The sequence below is a fragment of the Musa acuminata genome, chromosome BXJ1-10 (genome assembly GCF_036884655.1).
Source record: "Musa acuminata AAA Group cultivar baxijiao chromosome BXJ1-10, Cavendish_Baxijiao_AAA, whole genome shotgun sequence".
Lineage (NCBI taxonomy): Eukaryota > Viridiplantae > Streptophyta > Magnoliopsida > Zingiberales > Musaceae > Musa > Musa acuminata.
In genome coordinates, this window is record NC_088336.1 from 29083684 (window position 1) to 29105600 (window position 21917).

The 21917-nt window shown below is 40.2% G+C and overlaps 3 protein-coding genes across 3 annotated transcripts; all 3 read right to left on the reverse strand.

Moving 5' to 3' along the window:
• Window positions 1-2197: 2197 nt before the first annotated feature.
• LOC103968845 (monothiol glutaredoxin-S2-like) lies at window positions 2198-3189 on the reverse strand. The gene has a single exon (XM_009382177.3). It carries the CDS (start codon window positions 3118-3120, stop codon window positions 2743-2745), a length of 378 nt encoding a protein of 125 aa, XP_009380452.2. The 5' UTR covers window positions 3121-3189; the 3' UTR covers window positions 2198-2742.
• A 1487-nt stretch (window positions 3190-4676) lies between these two features.
• LOC135596016 (cytochrome P450 711A1-like) lies at window positions 4677-7172 on the reverse strand. The gene is made up of 5 exons (XM_065087660.1): window positions 6716-7172; window positions 6399-6551; window positions 5555-6320; window positions 5313-5408; window positions 4677-5173 (listed from the first exon to the last, which is right to left on the reverse strand). The coding sequence occupies exons 1-5, from the start codon at window positions 6937-6939 to the stop codon at window positions 4823-4825; spliced, it is 1590 nt and encodes a 529-aa protein (XP_064943732.1). The 5' UTR covers window positions 6940-7172; the 3' UTR covers window positions 4677-4822.
• A 397-nt stretch (window positions 7173-7569) lies between these two features.
• LOC103968850 (diacylglycerol O-acyltransferase 1-2) lies at window positions 7570-19085 on the reverse strand. The gene is made up of 16 exons (XM_009382183.3): window positions 18500-19085; window positions 17136-17216; window positions 16869-16942; window positions 16717-16792; window positions 16499-16566; window positions 15867-15990; window positions 14411-14509; window positions 12958-13059; window positions 12736-12872; window positions 12344-12425; window positions 12198-12218; window positions 11358-11420; window positions 10727-10774; window positions 9299-9361; window positions 8079-8132; window positions 7570-7894 (listed from the first exon to the last, which is right to left on the reverse strand). The coding sequence occupies exons 1-16, from the start codon at window positions 18917-18919 to the stop codon at window positions 7793-7795; spliced, it is 1614 nt and encodes a 537-aa protein (XP_009380458.2). The 5' UTR covers window positions 18920-19085; the 3' UTR covers window positions 7570-7792.
• Between the last annotated feature and the right edge of the window lie 2832 nt (window positions 19086-21917).

The window sequence follows — 21917 nt, forward strand, 5'->3', positions numbered from 1 at the left end:
AAAAAGGGAGGCTGTGTGAATAGATTACCTCAATCGTCGGGGTTGGTGTGGAATCAAATCAACAATACCAGTCATGGACCATATGAAATGACATCCCAACCTTGTCCATTATGATGGCGTCATGGCCACTCGCTACCTCCCTCGCCATATTGCTTTTGCCGTCTACGATAAATACGAGAGAGTGCCATTCCGCTACAAGTAATCGCACGAAGGTGACGGTCCTCGTTAATTTGTATTACTTGCTATGATGACGAGATTGCTATTCCAGCATACGACTCGGAAATAAATACGTACTGTCACAGATGCATTGAGATGAGTGCGTCAGAAGAAAAAGAACAGAGAAGAAGGAACTTATGGCTCGAGTGATTTCCAATATACCTGTACGCCTTTTGCAAGCATGGCTGTTGCTTTCGAACCTCGGCCGCCCATGCCTTTTTGTTGTTTACGGATTCCCCCGGTAGATCTTTTGAACAGTGGAAAGGGTTGCAGAAGCAACGGGAAGACTGAAACCATGCATGCACATCGGGTGCGTGTCTTGTGTACCGAAATGACTGGAAACTAAAGCTCCAGTCTCGGCTTGCTTAGGTCTCGGAAAGTGAATGGTCCTACCGGGCGACATCATCATTACGAGCTTGAACATTGGGTGTCTAAGAGCATCAATGCAGACAAAGGTGGCTCAAGTCTTCCTGTCGTACTCTTCATGAGTGAAGTCAGATTCCCGCGCCACTTTAATCCCCACGAGAAAGAAGCATCTCTTTCTAAGAGGAGACAAAAGGAACCATGAGATCAAACTACACAGGATAGACTAGGCATTTAGTGCGAGTCGCATTTGCTCGTGACATATTTAAATGCTGTACTGTGATTGCAAACATGGGTGGAGTTCTTTTACAGCCTTGGGTACATACAGTAAGCACAGGCATGCAGTAACATCTGACAGAAAAGGTGAAGCTTAAATATGAATCAGCTGAGTCAAGATGAAGGATCAAGTATAGACTTAATAAACAAAATGGTTAATATGACAAGAACATACAAATCCTAAAAGAGAAGCATAGACGCGAATAGACTTAAAAAACAATTAAGAAATATAAATTTAAAACAAATTTTAAGTGCTAAATAAAGCAAGGGATGTTCTGAAAAGTTGGGAGGGGTGATTGGTATTTGCCTGGAGTCAATTGGGTTGGGCTAGGGCAGAAAACACCGATGCATGATGTCAAAGCATTAATGTCACCTCTGGGTGTCAGTCCTTCGGCCTTATCAATCATGTTGTCATACGTAACATTGGCTGGTACAACCATGCACGATTTACTCCGTTCTGAGAATAGCTAACCATGGTTCATGTTACTTTTCTGAGTTGTATATTCCCATAGCGATTGCCATATGTTCAGGAAGTGCACCTGCTGCATAATGGAGTTACACATCTAAAAGTTGCAGAAGAATATGTAAAACGAATACGTTCTCTATAAACAATGCAATCACAACCTGAGAAAGCATGGTAGATGGCTGAGAACATCACTGATGCTTGATTATTTTGGAGAAACTTGAGATGGTTTATGTTAAAGAGAGAGATTGATTATTCCTAAGAAGACATCGTAATACAGAAAATATCTCCTCACTGGAAGGGTCAAATGCGGTGCGGTGGACAAGACTGTATGACAAGACGCAAATCCGCTATACAGAAAATATCTCCTCACTGGGGAGGGCCATATCAAAGCATCACTTTACCTCCGCACTGCACTTTAAGCACACGCGAAGGTTGATGCTACTCAAAATCATGTAAGAATATCTGTCCTCTTTCATTGCAAAGAAAACGAAAGCAAACGTCTGTATGGTGTTTGCATAATGTTGGTGAAGAATTAATTTTGCATGTCTTTTATCAACATGGTTTTACGAAATCTATTTTCTATTTAAGAAAGAGGATGATTGTTTTACCAATAAAGGCAACAAGTTCATACAGAGGCCTTCAGTCGAATTAATATGAGGTGTACAACATGGAGTGAGATGAGCTCAATGAAACTCTTATTAGAACAACTCGTAGGAAGAGAAGTCGGTGAACTATGGCCGCTGCTAACTTGCTTTCGTGGACTCAACCACCAGACGAAAAAGTATGTGTTATGTGAATCCAAAGCACGCAGCAAACATCTCACGACTGAGGACAACCGAAGTCACACAAAGCAGCAAATCAACACCACCGGATATGAATCCGACAAAGGACTCTCGTCCGACTCGAAGTTAGCGAATCAAACCATCAATTACACTATAAACAAGTCAATGATTACACCAACCAAACCAATTCTTAATTACAAACACCACCACCATTGACGTAAACGCTACGGCCTACGCCCGCTTCTTACGACATCAGACAAGGCGTTTCCCGCGTTCTTATCCTCCACCCAATTCCAACCGGCCATGGCTTTCGCTCGCTCGTGAGGGTTGCAGTAGAAGACAACCAAGACCAGTGGAAGGAAGGGTTAAAATGCATAGAACAAAGATCCACTCATCACCATGCAGTACAAAGGATCCGTGCTTCTTCTCTTTTAGCCCTTTTGGTTTCCTCTTTCCTGATACGCTCCCTATTTACGGTGGAGACATGCACCCTTCCCCGGAAGGCAAGGATGAAGAAGAACTCTTCCTCGATCCCCACAGATTACTTTTAGAAAGTTACAGAGAAGGGAGAAACAAAGAGATGCGAGGAGAACTACAGCATTACCCTGCGTCGGGTCCACCATCGGACTGGGACACGCGTCAGATGCGGAGGGCGCCGGCTTCGCGGAGCATGGGGACGAGACCACCGCGGAGGTGGAGGCCCATGAGGCCCTCGAGGCCGCCCACGGCAACGCCGCCGACGAAGAGGGCGGGAAGCCCGCCGTCCCCGGCCGCGGCAGCGGCAGCCTCTTCGTCGGCCTCCTGCAGCTCGATGGCCGCTGGGTGGGCGCCCACCACCGCCAGCAGCCGCTTCATGACGTGGCTCATGCAGCACTCCCGCCGGTTGAAGATGACCGCGGGGTTCTCCCTGATCAGCCGCGCCACACGCTCCTCCGGCGCCTCATCCGCCCCGTCGATGGACAGCACAGCTGTCCCCCTCTTCTTCCCCCTCGCCACCGCTGCCGCCACCGCAGCCATCAGATCGCCTTTCTTCGTCCTCCCCTTTTGGTTTTTCGTTCTCGGAGATCGACGAATCGATCAATGCAAAAGACACAAACATCGCGTATTTATAAAGCAAACAACGCTTGGAGAGGCTGACGTCATCGAAACGGCGATCGTAACGGTGTCGTCAGCACCCCCACACCAACTCGCGCCCGATGTTACTCGGCACACGGCCACGGTGAACCGGCAGCTGACGACATAACCTCATCGGATAGCGATCGCTCGTCGTAAAATTGGGTGGGCCCGGTAGCCGGCTGCACGTGGACGCCTCAGTTGCCGCAGACGCGAATCGGTGCACTGAGATGAGGGAAGTCAGTGGCCGCCGAAGATAAGGCCACTTTTTATGGGCGGGACGTCACCTCCTCGCGAGAAGGCGATTTCTCGACGGAGGCCCACTCTCAGCGACGGCTACGATCTTATGGGTCGCGTTGATGCGGAGCACCGCGTGCTTCTCCACCCGGTTATCATCTCACCCACCTCGCCTCTGCTTCTCCACCACGCGGGTTACATATATAATTCTGCACCCAAAGCGTGAATCAGAAGAAGCAAAAGGAAGAAGTTGGTACTGTCACAGTGATCCCACAGGTAACGTACCGAGAGAGAGAGAGAGAGAGAGAGAGGCAGAAGATGGCGCATGTGATGGATGACGTGCGTTGACTCGGATGCAACGAAACCATTGGGTAAGAGTGCTAAAGCGGTGTCTGCCAACGAAGCCATTGGGTAAGAGAGCTCTGCAGCTCCTCCCAAAGTGCGTGCGAGAATTGAGGTGCACAAATCCGGTGCCAGAAGGACTAATGGCTTCCAGTGAGGGAGTCAAATCGGAAAGCTTGTCAACGAAATGGAGAGAGATCGTGGTTCACAGCCCACACAGCAAATGATGTTGTGTCTCGTGTCTCTGACTAGGTTATGTGCACTGAATTCCAGAGACAAAACCAGTATAGTATTATTTTCTAAAAGAAAAGTTGTTTCGAGAACGAAGAGAGTTGATGATCGTATAAATAGAAGAGAAACATATTAATATATTTAAACTAAAATTTTTTCAATAAAACTGTTTGATTGTTGGAAGCAAAGATACTTCCCTCTTGTCTCTAATATTTCTCGGGTATCGATCAGTAGAAAAAGAAGTAGGTGGTGGTCAAGGCGATGCAACTGCAGACATGCATCATCGACCAATTCCCTTTATGTGATGTTGGTGGATCAAGACATCTACATCAAATCTAACTACATTCAAGCCAAGATTTGAGAGAATTTAATTTCATAAACATAGAATGTAATGAGGCCCATACTATGATTTTAATGATGATTTAATAAATGATTAGGAAGACAAACAATTGTAAAGATGCGACTCTTCCATAGATGTTTAGATATTAGTTCTGAATTAATAAATGTTTAAATTTGATTTGAATTATGGTATTGTTTTATAATGGATCGATACTCTGAATCAATGTTTTAATGGAAGTAATCGTTTCTATCTACTCTCCACCATTACCATATTTTCATTGATAATTTATGTAGAAAAAAAGAAAAAAAAATAAGGAAGACAAACTAGAATTTTATTTATGGTTTTTTTAAGGAACCCTTAAGCCATCTATCGATGGATCAAATTATAAGTTTTATTTATGCACGATAATATTATTATTTGTGCATGAATTTAAGTTTTTACCCAATAATACATCGGTTAGATTATCACATGGAAGGCTTCGGATCTGCGAATGACACGAAGCTTGACGCCATGCTTGAAGTTGAGGACGACGCCATATTGGAATTCCAAGGGAGATTCCATGCTTGGGGAGTGTCTGAATACATAACGGCGGTAGAGATGTATGACCGCCAACTTGATCTCCTGCAACGAGAACTTCTGCCCGATGCATGCCCTGGGTCCGATTCCGAAGGGGATGTGCGCATACGGATGCCTCTGCTTCTCTTCGTCGCACGCCGGATCAAACCTCTCGGGCCGGAACAAGTGGGGCTCCGGGAAGTGCTTTGGGTCCTTGGCCAAGACTCCCGGTGCCAGCCAAACCCATGTACCCTGCAATCGTTTCACAGATATATATAGATCGATCCTATACATATATTCCTCTGATGTTTTGGATTAGGGAAAAGAAACAGCATCGCAGTCGTGAATCTTCGGTTCTGAGCAATCGTGCGTCGCTCGCACTATACCATACCTTGGGGAGGAGAAAGCCTCCGACCTCGACCGGCTGAGATGTTTCTCTCGCGACGAGCGGAGACACCGTGTAGAATCTCATCGCCTCTTTTATGATCTGCAACCGAAAGATTGAAGCGCACTTTCACGAGTATAATTAAGGAGCATCGTAGTAAGCTCCCAGGCAGAGTAATTGCATGTTTCTAAGTCGATCCAACATGAAGGAGTGGGTGAGAAAAAGGTCCCAGTTTGCGGAGGTGAAACCTGATCGAGGTAGGGGAACTCGTGCTGCAGGTCATCAAAAGTCGGAATCAGATCACTCGGGCCGAATCCATCGATCTCCCGTAGCAGTTTTTGCTCGACTTCCGGATGCTCGGAGACGAGGTAAAGGACCGACGACAGCGTGAAGGAAGTGGTGGCTGAGCCGGCGAGGAGGTGCTCGTAAGCGAGCGCGCTGATGTAATCGGACGTGAAGAGCTTCCTCGATGCTCCATCGGAGTCCCTGGCGTTCAGGATAGCCGACAAGAAGTCCTTGGAGCCTCTGGCCCGCTCGGATGCCCTCTTGGCGACGATCTCCTCCAGTCTCTTGCTCAGCTTTAGGTTCGTCTGGTGTATCTTCCAGTCGGCTGTGCCAGGAATTCTTTTCAGGAGCTGCCGGACTGGCTCTTGGAGTGCAGGAACGAGGAGGCCCAGCACGATGGAGAAGGAGCCGGATAGATCCATCTTGAGGGAGGTGGTGGAGTATATATGCTCTTTGATGAACTCAGAGACTTCGCCATCTTTGCTACGCTCGCCATCAGGTGGGCTTCCTCCGGAGAGGCCAAAGTCGACGCCAAAGGCGGCTTCACCGATGACATCGGTGGCGAGTCTGAGGGACAGGTCGGAGAAGGTCACGTCGTCTTTTTGGGTCGAGGAAAGGTGTCGTGTTGCGGAGTCGATGTAGGATTGCATGGTGGGGATCAGGCCGGCCAGGTGCGTGGGTTGGTAGAGGGAGATGATGGTGTTTCTCATAGCAGACCACCTTGAATCCCTGCAGTCAAGGCAGTTCAACTATTTTGAGTGGCTCGGTGGTGGCGGAATAGCTTGGATGGTGGCTGCTGCCTACTACCTTGTGAAGAAAAGGCCCTTCTGGTGGAGAGGCGATCCAGAGATGGGAGTAGGCAGGCTTCGATTGGGGACGCTCTTGAACTTTTTGATGCCAACCTGTTTGCACAGTTCTGGGTCAGCAACGATCACCATCGGCTGCCTCCCCATATGGAACCTTTCACAAAGCAAAACATGTGAGAGAGTTCGATCGGATTAGGCGCCATTCCACAACTCCGATCTTAACTCGCATAGGACCTCATCATCTACTCCCGCAAGCATATATGGATCTCCGAAACGTAGTAAAATCACAAAACAACGACAGAGGAGCAGCCCACACACCTGAAGACGGGACCGTAGGTCTGAGCAAGAACGCTGAACACGTCCGGTCCATGCTTTGCGAGCAAGGGAAGGTGGCCGAGGAGGGGGATCGTCGGAGGCCCGGGCACCTTCCTCACTCCCCAGGACGGTGCATACAAGTACATCAAGAACCCAACCAGAAAGGCCACCAAGGCGAAGGCGTATCCCGCCCATCCAAGCGTAATAGTAGTACTACCCATCTCCATGTCACAATCGACAACCGAGCTGGAGAGAACTCTCTTACACGATGCTCTCTGGCGTCACAAACAAGCTCTAGCTCTCAGAACATCGAGTTGTTCATCAAGACTGACTGGTGCACCGCAATGCAGCACCAGGATCCCAAACATGGAAGTGGAGAAATCATCACGACATGGAAACCGAGAAAAGGTTAGAAGCACCACTAGTCATCGTCTTGTACCGAGATGATGTTCTCCGTTGAAATTAATAGGGGGGAAGATGCTGGGTATCATCGAAAGCAGAAGATACCTTGGCATCGATTCTGTCGTCATTCACCTCGGATCACTTTCTTAGACAAATGTTTAAGATATAATATGTCGTGTAGTGGCAGCATCCACCGAGGAGTAGCTTTCAACTTGCATCTGCGTGCGGCCATAAAAAATTCTTGATGTTAAACATTATTAATATCACGCGACGTATGCTAAATGTTTCGTAAGATTGTTTCTGAGAGGACATCGGGGTCGGCCGGGGTGGTGACCCATCGAACACCAACCGACAACCTACCCGTTGACTTGGGTGCTTCCCTAACCATTGACCGAGTAACAGGCGATCGCCCACTGATAAATGATAACATTGCATCGAAGGTTAAGAGGGCGTGATAAAAAAGAGCAGCACAATAACTACCGATCGATCACCCTTTGCCATGTGCAGCACAAGAGCTTGGGTTTCACAAAAATCATGTCAACAGTGGAGTATGTGTCTAACACTTTCAATAATGTTCTATACAAAAGGGTATAAGATCTTTAAAACGACCGCCTTCGCAAAGGATATCTAGTAAAACTACATGTGCCGAGTCAGGTATAAACTTTTCTTCGAAGAACTCTACGTGTTCACTTTCCTGTTCATCACGTCATGGTAGTACAAGAGGACACACATTGGTTGTCCAAGAATGCAGAAGAAGAACCAAAATATCATGTTCCCAACCTGCCAATTTTCGATATATGTAAAAGTAGTCAGTCTTTTTTTTTTTTTCTTTCCCTTCTTTTCTTCTGTTCTTCTTACCTTTGTTTGCAAAAAAAGATTCAAACAAAAACGAGAAAATGGCACGGATCATCTCTATGATTTTAAAGCGGAAACACATGATGAAAAACCATGAAAGTAAACGTACCATTGTACTCTTGAATTTATTCTGGAGGTAGTTTGTCAGGATGACTAACGGGATCTGCCCAAAAGAAAAAAAAACAATAGAAAGCATTTAGTGAAAGATAGCATCATTCATTCTTCAAGTATTAGGCAAAAGTCACCCATATTTGACCAGCCATAACAAGCAGTTTGTTGGATGATTTCTATAGAAAAAAGCAAGTACTATACTCTTCCGGTTTGTGTGTGAGGGGCGATATATAGTGTCACATTAGAGAAACAGAACCTAAATCATCAATATTGGGTCAAGATAATAAAAGAGTTAATACATTGCCCCTCTTTCACTAGATGCATTTATTTAATTCATTGTTTTTATTTTTATCTAAAAATAAGAATAAAACAAGTGAAAAAGGAACAAGGATGCGCACATGAAAGGGCCAAGTCATTACTCTAAACCCACCATCGATTGCTATTGGTGCCATGGACAAATTGTGCTGTACCGGTCGATACACCCTTGTTCTAACCAACATGGCTCGACAAGGCAATCCTTGTACAAAGTGACTTTCCTTCAGCATTGTTCTACAATAGTGTTGTACTGAGAGCAAATGACAAGACTAAGAAGCTACCTTCTACTATATGCCAATTGCCTCAACCTTTATGTGGAAGCCACTGTGTGAGTGTTGCTAATGCTAAAAAACATTTTAGGAATGAACTTAAAAAAAGTGGAAACAAATACAAATACTCAAAGATAAACTTATAATGGTTATCAGATTATTGCCACAGTAAACCATATATCCATCCCTGCTGGGGCTTGATAAAGATATTTTTTTTGCTAAAGCATCTCAATGACAGCCTGTAAATAATCTTATCTTGCACAATTTTTCAGATTTAATATTATGCAAAAGCATGGAATCACTGCACTTGGTTTTGAAAGATGGAGAGCGTGCTAATTGTAGTTCACCCTATTATAACAGAATCGGAATTCATCTCAACACTAAAGGCAAATAATTTCCATGACTTTTTTACGTCATGATTTCATTATCAAACAGGAAATCAGATTGCAACAGTGCAACAACATCAAGAAGAAGCCGTAATGTCCCAACTATTTGGTTGGCTACATGAAAGTTTTGTCACTGAGCTAAATTGGATTCCAATAATGCATTAGTAACCACAAAAAATCACTCACAAATAAAGCACAAGTTTAATAGATTTCTAGGATAAGTAAACACCATTTTGATAATTTTGTACCTGAAACATTATTCCTATAAATGCCCAAAACTTGAATATGTGGCATGGAACAGAACCACACAGCTGCAAAAGTCAAATTGTTTCGCAGATAATTAAGATAATGGTAGAGCAAATAACTGATCAACTCTGAAACTTTCAAGACAATTTAAGCAGGAGATAGTGGCAAAAGCAAAAGCAAAAGATAAGATTTCTCAAAAAGATGCTACTGCACAACCATAGAGGTGAGATAACAATTAAACATCAGAACACTGCTCAAAACACTCAATAAGAGACATGTGCTAAATAAGAGCACAGTCTAGGTGCTACGCGAGGATTGCCATACCAATCAGCATCTGCCAAACCACGTCACATGTTGAATGGTGATATTATGCCATGCATGGTTAGGCAAACTTTTGACCTTTGTTGACTAGCACAATACAGTACTTAACCTTCCCTGCCATGAGAAGGCAATCCTCTATCGTGGATAGGCCTAGGGCTGAGGATTCCACATGAAATCATGAAGCAGCTGACCAAACATGACACCGGACACAGTGAATGAGTAAATTTTCTGAAAAACTAAATGCTTGATGCTGTAGCATCGCCGCAACATCATCCTTCAAAGCTGGTTGAACCCATATGGATACAATTTGATCGCATATATGATAGTGCATTTTTATAGTGTATTATGATATTATCTAGGCACTACCATATATGCGATTAGATGACAGAATGGATGATGTGCCATGACAACTCAACACTAATAAACAAATGCTTCAAAAAGTTAAAATTACAATACCAATGGGAAACCATACAAAATCTTAATGTCCAATGTTAAATGAACCATGTCGGAGCAATTTTATGAATGAAGTCTAATTCATCCTTCCTTTTTCCACTGTTTTTATACTGATTTCAAAAGAACCAAATAAACTGGCAAACAGCTCAATATTGGCAGTTCCTTCTCTTAGCTTGCCCTTCAGGCAAAGACCAGATATCTTACATTCCCAGGTCAAATGTAGTTCAACACATAAACACCATTTTATCCGATAATAGAATCTGTGCAAGCATACTGAATAAATTTACTTATGGGTCCAACCCTAAATTTACTGAAGTCAGATCTCAATTCTGGAGATCTGACAAGAAACACATACGGCATGCTAGTATTGACGCTGACCATAGCCATCTATAGTTCTCCAACCTATATGGAGACATTTACTAATTTCAAGAATCAAGTGCACATTCGTGTGTCAATTCAAAGATGTTTCTGCAGCAATAAAGACGTGTGAATTTTGAACTGAACTTGGGTAAAAACATAACAGAATAAACTGAACTTGTTGAGCTAAAAGCTTTCACCACTAGGATATCTAATCATAAAACAGTGAAATATATTAAAGAACAAATAAAACGAAAGAAGAAAATTCACTCAGTAGTTCAGAAAAGCAAATGCAGTACCTCATGAAATACAGCAGAGACGAAGAAGGAAATGAAAACAGCAACTCCCTGTGATGAAATATTACAAATACAAAAATCACAAATTAAAAAGAAAAGAATGACTTGGTTTCAACAAATCTTGTACCAGATCAAACTTGATAGCTGAAGACAATAAAGAATATAACTACTCCACATATTCTGCATTAAGGCATCAATTCCTCAAAAAAGTTATCCACAAGCAAGATCCAATGCAAGTCAAATTTTCACATCATCAGTCCTTTTAGAGGAAAAATAATTTAACAATTTCACTTACTGTATGTCAGTTGAATATAAGCCATGTAGCCAATTATCTGTCGATACTTTAGATATAGAGGGACAGGAATCATAGTAGAGAGATGGGAGGGGGGAAGTGTTCTTAACCAATCTCCTAGGATTTTGGTATAATTTTCAGATATGATCTCCATTTGCCAAAAGATAGTCTCAAACAAGACAAAAAAAACAGTAGCTACACTAGAAGCATAATTAATCTATGTTTATTAAATTTCCTTCACAAGAATTAAGCAAGCATGTGTTGATGGATCATAATAGAGAAAATAAGGCAACTAAACCAAGACTAGAGGTCATTATCTGAAAGCAACATCAGAAACATTACCTTTGGTAAGCCATTGCGTACGCAGGGAAGGTATATATGGCGAATCATCCATTTATGGACAGGCTGTATATGATCAGAAAATGATTCTTTAGAGCAGCATTACTACAAATACTAGCAAGTATCATGTTTATGAAAGATATAAGCAACATAAAGGCATCAAATTCCAGACAATACCAAAAAGTAAAAAATATGCCTGTGAATAAGAAAATCACCTTATAATATCTGATTGCTTTTTCTAGTCAATATATCTAAATTCAAAAACCACTACAAAAAAAAGGTGAATACAAACAATAACTGTCCACTGTAATTGATGGAAAACCACCTCATAGATAAGCTTTGAACTTGGCAAACCTCATTAACAATAATATGACAAGTTGTTCATTATTGTCTCAAAGGACAACACTGCACACAAGATGAATACTATAAGAAGTGTCTGTTTAATTTTATACATGTAGTAACTGTAACAAGAATAAAGAAAATTCTATTATTTTATTTTAGTAACAGTAACATGATGTCTTCAATTGAATTGTTTCATGGAACTACAGAATTGCTATTGGAACTTATTCTGTAGGTCTTCAACAAATGTGATTAAAATAAAGCCAAAAAAATTTCAACATGTCTGCATGAAAGATGAGAACATAGGAAGCCAGTATGTAACCTAGCAGAAGGCCCTATTGTCCGTAGACACAAAACAAATAACAATGTAACTCTTAAAATGCAAAGTCTGTCTTCTATCATGAAGGACAAGTAAAATTATGCTCTCAAAAGAAACATTTTTTCAATTTATTTGTAGCTAAGGTATTAACTAGCATGTATGTAACTTAAAGGCAAGAGATGTACCATGTTCCACATTCTCCAATACTGGTGCAGTCCCAATAAAGTGCATGCAAATAACAGACAAAAAGAAGGGATTAAAAATTGTTGATACTAGTTTATTCTACTCTACGATATGTAAAAGGGTAAAATTAGTACACGTCATAACGTACCTCTTCAACTGTTTTTGCATTCCACCAATCTTTGTAGAACTCACGATCACCAAAACAGAGGAGCTCAGCAAGAATATTTAGCCTGCATAGGGAAGATAGCCCTTTTTCTAGTTCAAGATGTAACTATTTCAACTCATGTAATCTTGAACAGTTTCTATATAGAAAAAAAAACACACACACTAAAAAATGAATTCATTAGTAATTTATAAGATTTATCTGAATGTTTTGTCCATTGGTCCACAATCAATTACAAAAACAAGGAGATTTTACATTAAATAAGAAACATGTTCATAAAGTAGATTTTTCATGTTTTATCTGTCAACATTTTTTCTAAGGAAATTTTATTTGAAAAGTAAGAAAAATATTTTATAATATCATAAAATCCAACTTACCATAGATGAAAAAAGCAATAGAACATGCAAAGCCACACGTACAAAGTTGGCACCGACAACTTCAACACTCTTTCTATAGCAGACAGAAGATTCCCTTTCAAAGGGTGTTCAGAATTCTTGACAATTGGGTTGATGTACTGCAAAAGGAAAAGAAAAATCTACTCATCGAATGTAATGTATTAGAAGAAATTATGTAGAATAAATATATATAAGAACACTTACTTGCTCGATAATGAAGCCCATTAAACCTGTACAGATCACCAATTTAACAAGCTGACGGATCACCCAACCCTTTCTAATGCACATTGTACGAGGATAATTTTGCTACATAATATGCGAATTATCAAATTCTGTATCAGAGGAGCTGCTTACTAATCAAGCTTTGTGCTCAATGGAATTAATAGATCAACCCAAAAGATTGCCTGTCAGATGTATATGCAGACGACATAATACTGATCTAGTAGCAAGCAAGCTTAAACAAAAAAGTCAGGAAATACTATCATACAGATAGAAAGCAAACAAGAAAATTTTGGGAATCTATCTGGACTGCTCAAATAATGTTGACCAAGTAATGAAATTTGAGACATATAGGATGAAATATTGTATGTATACAACAACTAAAAATCTAATTCCCAACAATCTGGGGTCACATAAGATCCTCTCTTCTTTTTCTTCCTCTTCTAAGGTCTCTAATCTGAAGTAATTCACCTTTCTTATCCAAGTACATAGTACTTCGATCTACCTATGATCCTAAATTTATGCTTAATGGAAGCCACCTCTAACATATTGCAAATGCAATTATTCTGAAAGAAAATTTGCTTAAGGCATGTATGCAGTGTATATATCCCTAATATAACATACATCAATCACTATAATGAAAACACCAAATAATCTACGGAAACCCTTTTCAGTTGTATTGTTGTAGGATCAAGCTAAGCATAGCACAAACTGTAAATTAAATTCTGGAAAAAATCAATCAAGTAGATATTCAGAAAATTAGGAGGTAAAATAAAGTGCAGGTTCAATTCTTATCAAATAATATGTAATATGGGATTACTCTTGAAGGAACTTCTATTCTTAGGAGACTGATATCTTCTTTTCCGGTCATTCAGACTTATAACTAAAAGAGAAGGAAACTCTCATCTAAAGTATCCCATTCTCTTTGATTTCCTGTTGCAAGACTTACACCTTAAGTACCCACTCATTATATGTGGTTTGTTTAGCTATGGCCATCATCAGTCTAAATTTTATGACTATCCAACCAATCATTTGCTTACAAAACTAAGAACACATGATCAATGTGAAAGAGTATCTTCCACAGATAAATCATAATCCATGATCACTATCTCAGTCTCATTCTGATGAGAAAAGGAAATGTTTTGCCTTTTTCTTCTACTTATATCCATATAAAGATTCTTCGTCGAAATAAGGTTCTTGATATGGTATGAAATTATGAATCACAATTTGGTTTATTTTCATCACATGCTTCCACTTGTACGATATAAAACAGTTATACCAGATTTTTAAGGAAACAGAAAATAGGTGACTAATTCAAAGTTTGCACAAAAGAATAAACAATATAGATCTCATGGAAAAGGGAAAATAGAACTAGTTGTACCCAAAATAGAACTAGTAACCAGATTAACAAAGCAGAAAAAGTGCCCAATTGGAATACCTGATAGCAAAGTGTGGGAGCTACCATGAAGTCCACTAATTGTTTGAAGCTAACACCTTTCTCAAAATCATGGCCTGAGAAGTTGAAAGATGCATCCTCCTAAAAATAAGAGAAAATTCTTGAGATGCACCAAGGGAAATGTTAACAAGCTGAGCCCGTGTTTCATCACATGCTATCAAATAAAGATGCAGCAAGAAAACAAAAACAACAAAAAGAAAATGCTGAACATTAATTCAAACCAAGAAACAGAGAAAAAAGGAACCATATCATTTCTCAAAAATAAAAAAAGATACATATTCTTAACTAAGAGTAGAGGCAGCCTAATCAACCCAGGAAAGAGTAAATCAAAATAATATACAACAATAAAAATGTACCTCACTCCCACAAATTTTGGACTCTTGCAACATAGATCTTTTCATACCGGTAAGATCAAGAAAAGCTTGCACAAAGAAAACTAAGATGAGTGTCGCAATGGAGCTTCATATTATCACCAAGTAGCATAAGCAAATATCCTCACCAACAACAGGAAGTCATATTTTGGTCTCACAAGTCATTGATCCATCAACTGAACTCCATATTATTACCAAGGAAGTTTGATCCCTCGATTTACAGCTCTTATTCACACACACCCTCTTCCCTCACCAACAAGCTCTGCTCCGCCATCCCATGTAACCTCTTCCTCTGGTCCTTCCCCACACATACAGCAAAACAATTCTAGAACCTTCACGATGATTATCTAAATATTTTCTCATCAAATAAGGTTACCAAACAAGGACAAACCATAATCAAGAAGGCATTCTGGAAGATTTAGCATAATGTACAACTGGCTGTCGACACTCAAAACTGAGAAAGCATATGGAAGATTTGGTAAATTTGTATTACCAGCTAACAACCTGACATCAGCCCATCAAAATTAGTGCCAAATCCACAAGCCAAGGTAAAACAAAGCAACAAAAGGCACTAAAGGAACTATATCGCAAGAAAATTGCCATCTCAAAATGGCCTTTCTTTTATACTATAGGAAATTATTTTAGAAATGTAATTAGAACGATCATTATCAGGGAAACAAATATTCTCTGAATAGGATCTCCTTCCTAATGTAAATAAGTTACATCAGTTTAACCCTCTGATTAGTATTTTACTTTGAGCAAAATTAATAAACCTGAACGGCTGAACCATAGGCTAGACTCATACTGGATGTAAGAGGTATTGCATCACAACGAAATACTTGTTAAGTTCTTGTAGTTATTCAAACAAAATTGTTTTGTCCAAAATACAAATGAAACGCCCAAATCAAGTTGTCCTTCAAGATGATTACTTCGCATGTTCTCTCACAAGAACACCATAGCTAATAACATGAACTAACAATCAGCTGCATTAAGCAGCAATAAGACTTAAGAGTACTTGCTAATTTAACAACTGAAATGCAATTTTATGTTTAAAGATGATAAGTTACCTTATCAGAAGATTTGACAATTGTTCGCATATCATAATTTGTATGCGCGAAGGACACAAGCTTTAACCAAACTATGCATGCAAAGAACATCAATGTGAAGCCAGATAAAACTGCAGAATCACACCTGCAGATTATTCGCATCAGGTATAAGAAAAAAATCAGACAAATCTTTGATGAACTAGGAAACAGTTAACAATACTATGACTATTTAATTACTTTGCTGATATATTAAGATATATGTATAGATATTTTGAAATTTCTGAAAAAATCAAATCAGACTAAAAGAAGTATAGAACTACTACAACCACATAATATATAATGCTCAAGGGACTATATGTAAAAGAGCAAACAATACAATATTGAAAAATTAAAAAAAATACAACAAGTCAACAATATTAAACTATCAAAGTAGAGGTATTGCATCTACAGGTAGCATGTGGTTTGTAAGTTTTACATAGAATACATAATATTTGTTTTGTAAAACAAAGTTGCCTGGCTTGCAGATTATCATATCAATAGCAGATATATAAGCATGCTTTCTTCACTCCTCAAAAATTAGCTTCAGAACCTTGCAAGATGACTTAAAAACAAAAATAATTTGCACAAGAGAATGGGAAGGTGAGAACCCTTACCTAAGAATTACATAAACTGGATAAGAAATTGCAGTGGTTGTGCACATCACATGAAGAGAGATAGCTAACTGCATATAATCAAGGAGAGGATAATAAGAAAAACAAACGGAAATACACATTGAAATACATAAACTTGATCACACTTCAATTTCAAAGGTCCAACAATTGATCCTGATAAAGCAAATAAAAAAAGGGGAGTCATATCAGAACCTACTTACTGGTTCTGTAATAAACTTGTGCCATGCTAGTTTTTCAATCAGGAATGCACCAAGAGAGAAAAGGGGCAGTGTAAGGCTGGAAATTTAATGACGTCAGATACAATTTACAGTTGTACTAGGAAGTAGTAGCGGTGGCTAGTTAAAAGAATTACCAGCACATCAAAAGTGGCCAATCTCTCAGTGATTTCGAACTGAACCAAAACCCAGCCCTTATAAGAAGACCATACTGCAAAAGGAGAATTACATCATAACTTTCTATGAACTCTTGGATCTTGTACAAATATAGATATTCTCACAAAAAGGGGAAAAACACATGAAAGCACACACAATAAGATCATAGCTGCAAGTATAAAATCTAGAAAAAAGAGAATAAGTTGAATAGTGGTTCTATTAAGCTAAAAGGTAGAACAAGAACCAACCTTCATCAAGTTCTCAATGATAAGCCTTCCATTAACTGCGATCAGCACTACTATACAGAGGTTAAAAAGACCTGCATGGCTCTGTCATGAAACAGAGACATATTTTGAATAAAAGCCGAGCGTAACAATGCAAATTAAGAATATAATCTCATCAAGCGCCACAAAAAGACAAGATCTATTTCCATATTCAGAAATCATCGAGTCAAATTCATTCAAATTACTAAAAAGATCACAGTATGCCAGCATGCAACATGAACCACAATATATGTATAATCAATAACACATCATTCTGTAAAAGATGTGGATTCATGTGAGACTTGGACACAATAAGCATGGTGAAATAGACCGCAGAACAAGATATCAGACATAATTTAATACAAGATATCCCTACTAAAGGAAGGACTAAAGTACAAGGTAGTTCTAAAATTTGTCAGTTGTGCTCTTTTTAGATTGCATATGAACCTATACACTGAAATTTGAGCTAAAAAAGGAATAACTACATAACTAATTTCAGAAAAGGTGCTTCATGGATACTACTGACATTCTAGATTGTAGAGTTTCTTTTATGATTTAAATCACTAACAAGTAATTTTGCAAAATAATGATTTGGAAGAATGCTCAGCTTCCCAACAAACTAGGACGGAACCAAAACCATAGCTGAAGAGGGGCCAAGTTTAGATGAATAATCAGATAATATCAAATACTATGTGATAAAGAAGTATTAAATAAATTATCTAAGTAAAAAAGTAAGCAAAAGGACTACACAGAGCATGGAACTACAGTTGTATATAAATTGTTTCTTTAAATTATATACCTGAATCTAAAGCTGTTGGTATCAACGAGTATCGAGATAATCCACCTTTTATTTTTCAGCTTGATCGTATGGTAAAAGAGCTCACATAGATACCATGAAACGTGAAAGGTGTGGGACTCTCTATTGCTTGTAAGAATTAACCTACAATTAATATTCCGCGGTACAGACACCAGCCACTCAACTGCATCATATATCCGCACTCTAAAAAATTTTACAGATGGCACCTCGGATTCATTCTCAGAAAAATTATGTCATACACAACGCGCTAGGGTTGGAAGTCCAGAACAACCAAATCTTCAAATGAAAAGCTTTCGAAAAGGTAAAGAATGAACGAAAACTCAGAACCAGAAGTTCAAAAGCACACAAACAAAAACACGCAAGAATTGTTAATAGCAAAACATAATGTTGCGACTACATGACAACATGAATGCCGGAGACTGGATCTTGAACGAAAAGCTAATAACACACGTCTACCCAACTTTCTCGAATCGGCGCCAAGGACTTGATCGCGGCCAAATCCAACGGAAACCCAATCAAGAACAAGGCTTACCTGCCTGAAGATCGCATCCGAACTCAAAGGACTCTCCTTCACTTTTACGTGCGCCGGCGAGGACGCCCGATACAAGAACTGCGGCGGAACCGTACCTCCCACTCCCAGCCCCTCGCTCCTGCGACCCCCATCCACGTCCTTTTTGCCCGTCGACATCGCTGGCCTCACGTTCTCCTCTCCGTCCTCGCCACCAGTCACCCGGTGGTACTCATCCGCATCGGAACTGGTCTCGACGCCGGACTCCTCTCCGGAATCGACGGTCGAGGCCTCGAAGGCGGGAAAGCTCGTCGTCGAGGAGTAGTCGGCGGTGGCAGGGGCGGGGGAGGAGGTGCGGCGGCGGCGGCGGAGGTCCGAGGATGGCGGCGAGGGCTCGCTCGATCGGCCGAAGGTTTGGGTTTCTCCATCCCCTGAAATCGCCATCGGGGATAGAAAGAGGAATCGGCTTACACGTCCCTCTCTTGCCGATGGCCTTCGCAGGGTTTAGAACATATGGAGGGAGGGCGCGAGAGAGAGGATGGAAGATCCCCGGAAACGGAAATAGATTATTGCATTACGTCGTCCCCCCCGATTTGGTAGATTAGTACGTGACGAAAACTCGGTGGCTCAGAATCGAAAGATTAAATAGAATTACATTTCTAGTCAAAATATAAAATATTGAAGTATAATGCTTAATTTACCATTGAGAATAGGTAGCGTCCGTGCATAGGGGTAGATATAAAATTCACGGACTTGAGAGGGGTATATATGAATTTTCGGAAATACGATGAAATCTTCGCATACCAAAAATTTCCCTCCAGAGACTACCGTGTGGGTCCCCTGCCAGAGATTTTTCGTTGACGCGTCGCGGTAGAATTCCGAGGATGTGACGCCGACTCTCATGTTGAGCGCCCGTGACGAGGCTATCGACCGGTGACCCGTCGACTTCGGACGGAGACGTGGCCGCGACCTGTTTTGATGGGGATAATTAATTTATTAAATATATTAAATTTAAATTATTATTATTATTAAAATAATTAAATCTTTATATGAATGTTACATGATCGATCGATCAAAATGAAGTCATTCCACCACCTACCTACGATCACGTACGAAGAATTCAACCCACCCCTCCCCACGCGTAACCATAAAATTGATGTATCGGTGGGTGTACAATTGTGTTCCGTGGCGTGGGATCGAGATCCATCTGATTGATGGGAGTCGTTTGAGATGGGGTTATTTGCACGTACTTTGATGCAATTCACATCAGGACTTTCGAGTCCACTGGAGTCGCAAAGTCCCAACATATTTTTGTGTGCTTTTATCGTGGAGTGGGAACGATTTATTGAAGAGTCCAGAAATCAATATGGGTTTTTGCGATGTTGTGGGCCCAGGTGTCATTGTTCGGTGTTGTAGAAATGGGGATGTCTGTTGGAGTATCTGAAACCTTTCACCTCGAAGCAATATTTTGGTAAGTAATTGTTTACTATATACTTTTGATCGCAGTCTTTTTGCAAGTAATTATTTAATCGTAATATCAGTCAACCGTCGTCGAGATAGTGGACGACGGTATATTTTGTTGGGTGAATTGGGAGATATCTCCATCTCTATTTTTGGTCAAAAAGATATCTCATGTTCCGCATAATCCTAAAATATCAATTCTACATTGTATAAGATTTATATTGTTATTTATATAGTTTATTGGCACCTCCAATAAAATAATATAAGTCTATTTAAATACGTGTAAATAAATTCAAAAATATTATATGTTAGTGAATAAAAGTACCGTGGCTGATGAGTCAACACGGTTAAGTCCGCGGATCGATGTTGGAAGCTTCTTGTGGAGTGAGTAGGATGATGAGATGGCCACGCCCTTGGGACGGAATGTTGGTCAGCATTGGTCGGGATTCAGGTCGACTCACTGCTCTCCCTTGTGCAATGGAAGGTATCTTTTGGGTCGAGACACTCGTCGCACGGGGTTGACTGTTTCGGAGCGACTCGGGCAAGAGTCGGGCTGGCAGAGTCGACTGAGCCCTCGTGAGAAGATGTTGATCAATGTCTCTCGGTTTGCCGACCCAGGCACTGTTTGTGGTGGGACATGTCTCTCCAACTCCGGGATGAATGGCAATGCGTCCTCGTATATGGATGGCAATTCCCGGGTTGAGACGCTCGTCATTCCGGGGTGTCTGCCTTCCTGCAAAATGGTCTTTGTCGGGTGTTTCCCGATTTTGGCCCATTCGACGAGCAAGTCACTGGAGTATTTTTATATCGAGTTTTTTTCTCTCCCCCTGGTAGGGCGTCGACTAAGGGTTTATATACTATTGTGTGATGATTGGTTGTGCATCGGTTCGATGTGGTCGCTGACCCTTGTGGGACGAGACGACTTTTCTGATGAGTTGGCGTTTTAGGGGATGCCTGAGCGACGTCAGACAACACTGCCCTGAGCCATAAGGATAGTTGTGTCGCATAGTGTCTCGGTACGAAACCTGGCTTGACGTGCGTCACGGGGTTCTGATAGTGTGCGGTGTCGAATTCTAACATTAGTTGGGATGTGACATGTGACGTCGATGGTGACTAATCCGGGAGACCAAAATATGCCTTCAAACAAATAAACTTAAAATGTAATAGAAACTATCTCATACTAAAAAAAAATAGGAATTTAGATGGGAGTCAGATCCCTTTCAAAAGTATATCTTCATTGGGTTATCATACCAAATATAAAAACTTATATTATTTTTCAATACGCTTATGATGTTTTTGGTAATGACATTTATTGTGGGATGAATCTTCTATCATATATTTAAAATAAATTTGATTGATTTATAAGTTACTTTACATATGTCATAAATTGTCACATAATAAAATGGATTTAATTGGATTTGACTGAGTTTCTTGTCAGTTTTATGCTTTACTGAAGGAGCATAAAAAGAAAATAAAAATAAAAAAATATGAATTACTATTTAATAAATAATCCTCATAGAAGATTTTAGAAAGATTAACCTCTAAGATGAAAGCTTATTAATTCATAATATTATTCGAAGACATAATATATATTATTAAATTGATATAATTATGTATTTTTTACTATTTTAACCTATAAAGAAGGATTAGAATATGGTAATATATCGAAAAAATAAATAAATAAATAGATAAAATTTATTTTCTCACATTGTCTATTAGTAGGGCGAGCTAAAGTCTGTAAGATGCGAGACCTTTATCACAATAAGAGTATTTCTACAATTCTGATAGTTATATTTTATTCTCTTTCTACATTACTACTTCAATTGTCTGAGAGACATTTCAGGAATTACAATTAAACGGGAGCGGAAATATGAAAAAAAAATGAAATTTTCCATTCGGGATTAGGTCACCCAAATCGGTTTCTTATTCGGGTGACGAATTAGGCCGGGAACCGAAACCGGATCCGGATTCGGATTCGGAT

Coding starts and splice junctions, on each gene's coding strand:
- LOC103968845 (XM_009382177.3), bottom strand. CDS start 3,120: ATGGCTGCGGTGGCGGCAGCGGTGGCGAGGGGGAAGAAGAGGGGGACA.
- LOC135596016 (XM_065087660.1), bottom strand. CDS start 6,939: ATGGAGATGGGTAGTACTACTATTACGCTTGGATGGGCGGGATACGCC. Junction 6,552..6,715: donor ACCTACGGTCCCGTCTTCAG/GTGTGTGGGCTG, acceptor GCTTTGTGAAAG/GTTCCATATGGGGAGGCAGC. Junction 5,409..5,554: donor AGTTCCCCTACCTCGATCAG/GTTTCACCTCCG, acceptor TTTCGGTTGCAG/ATCATAAAAGAGGCGATGAG.
- LOC103968850 (XM_009382183.3), bottom strand. CDS start 18,919: ATGGCGATTTCAGGGGATGGAGAAACCCAAACCTTCGGCCGATCGAGC. Junction 17,217..18,499: donor CGGATGCGATCTTCAGGCAG/GTAAGCCTTGTT, acceptor GTTTCATGACAG/AGCCATGCAGGTCTTTTTAA. Junction 12,873..12,957: donor TGGGCTTCATTATCGAGCAA/GTAAGTGTTCTT, acceptor TTCCTTTTGCAG/TACATCAACCCAATTGTCAA.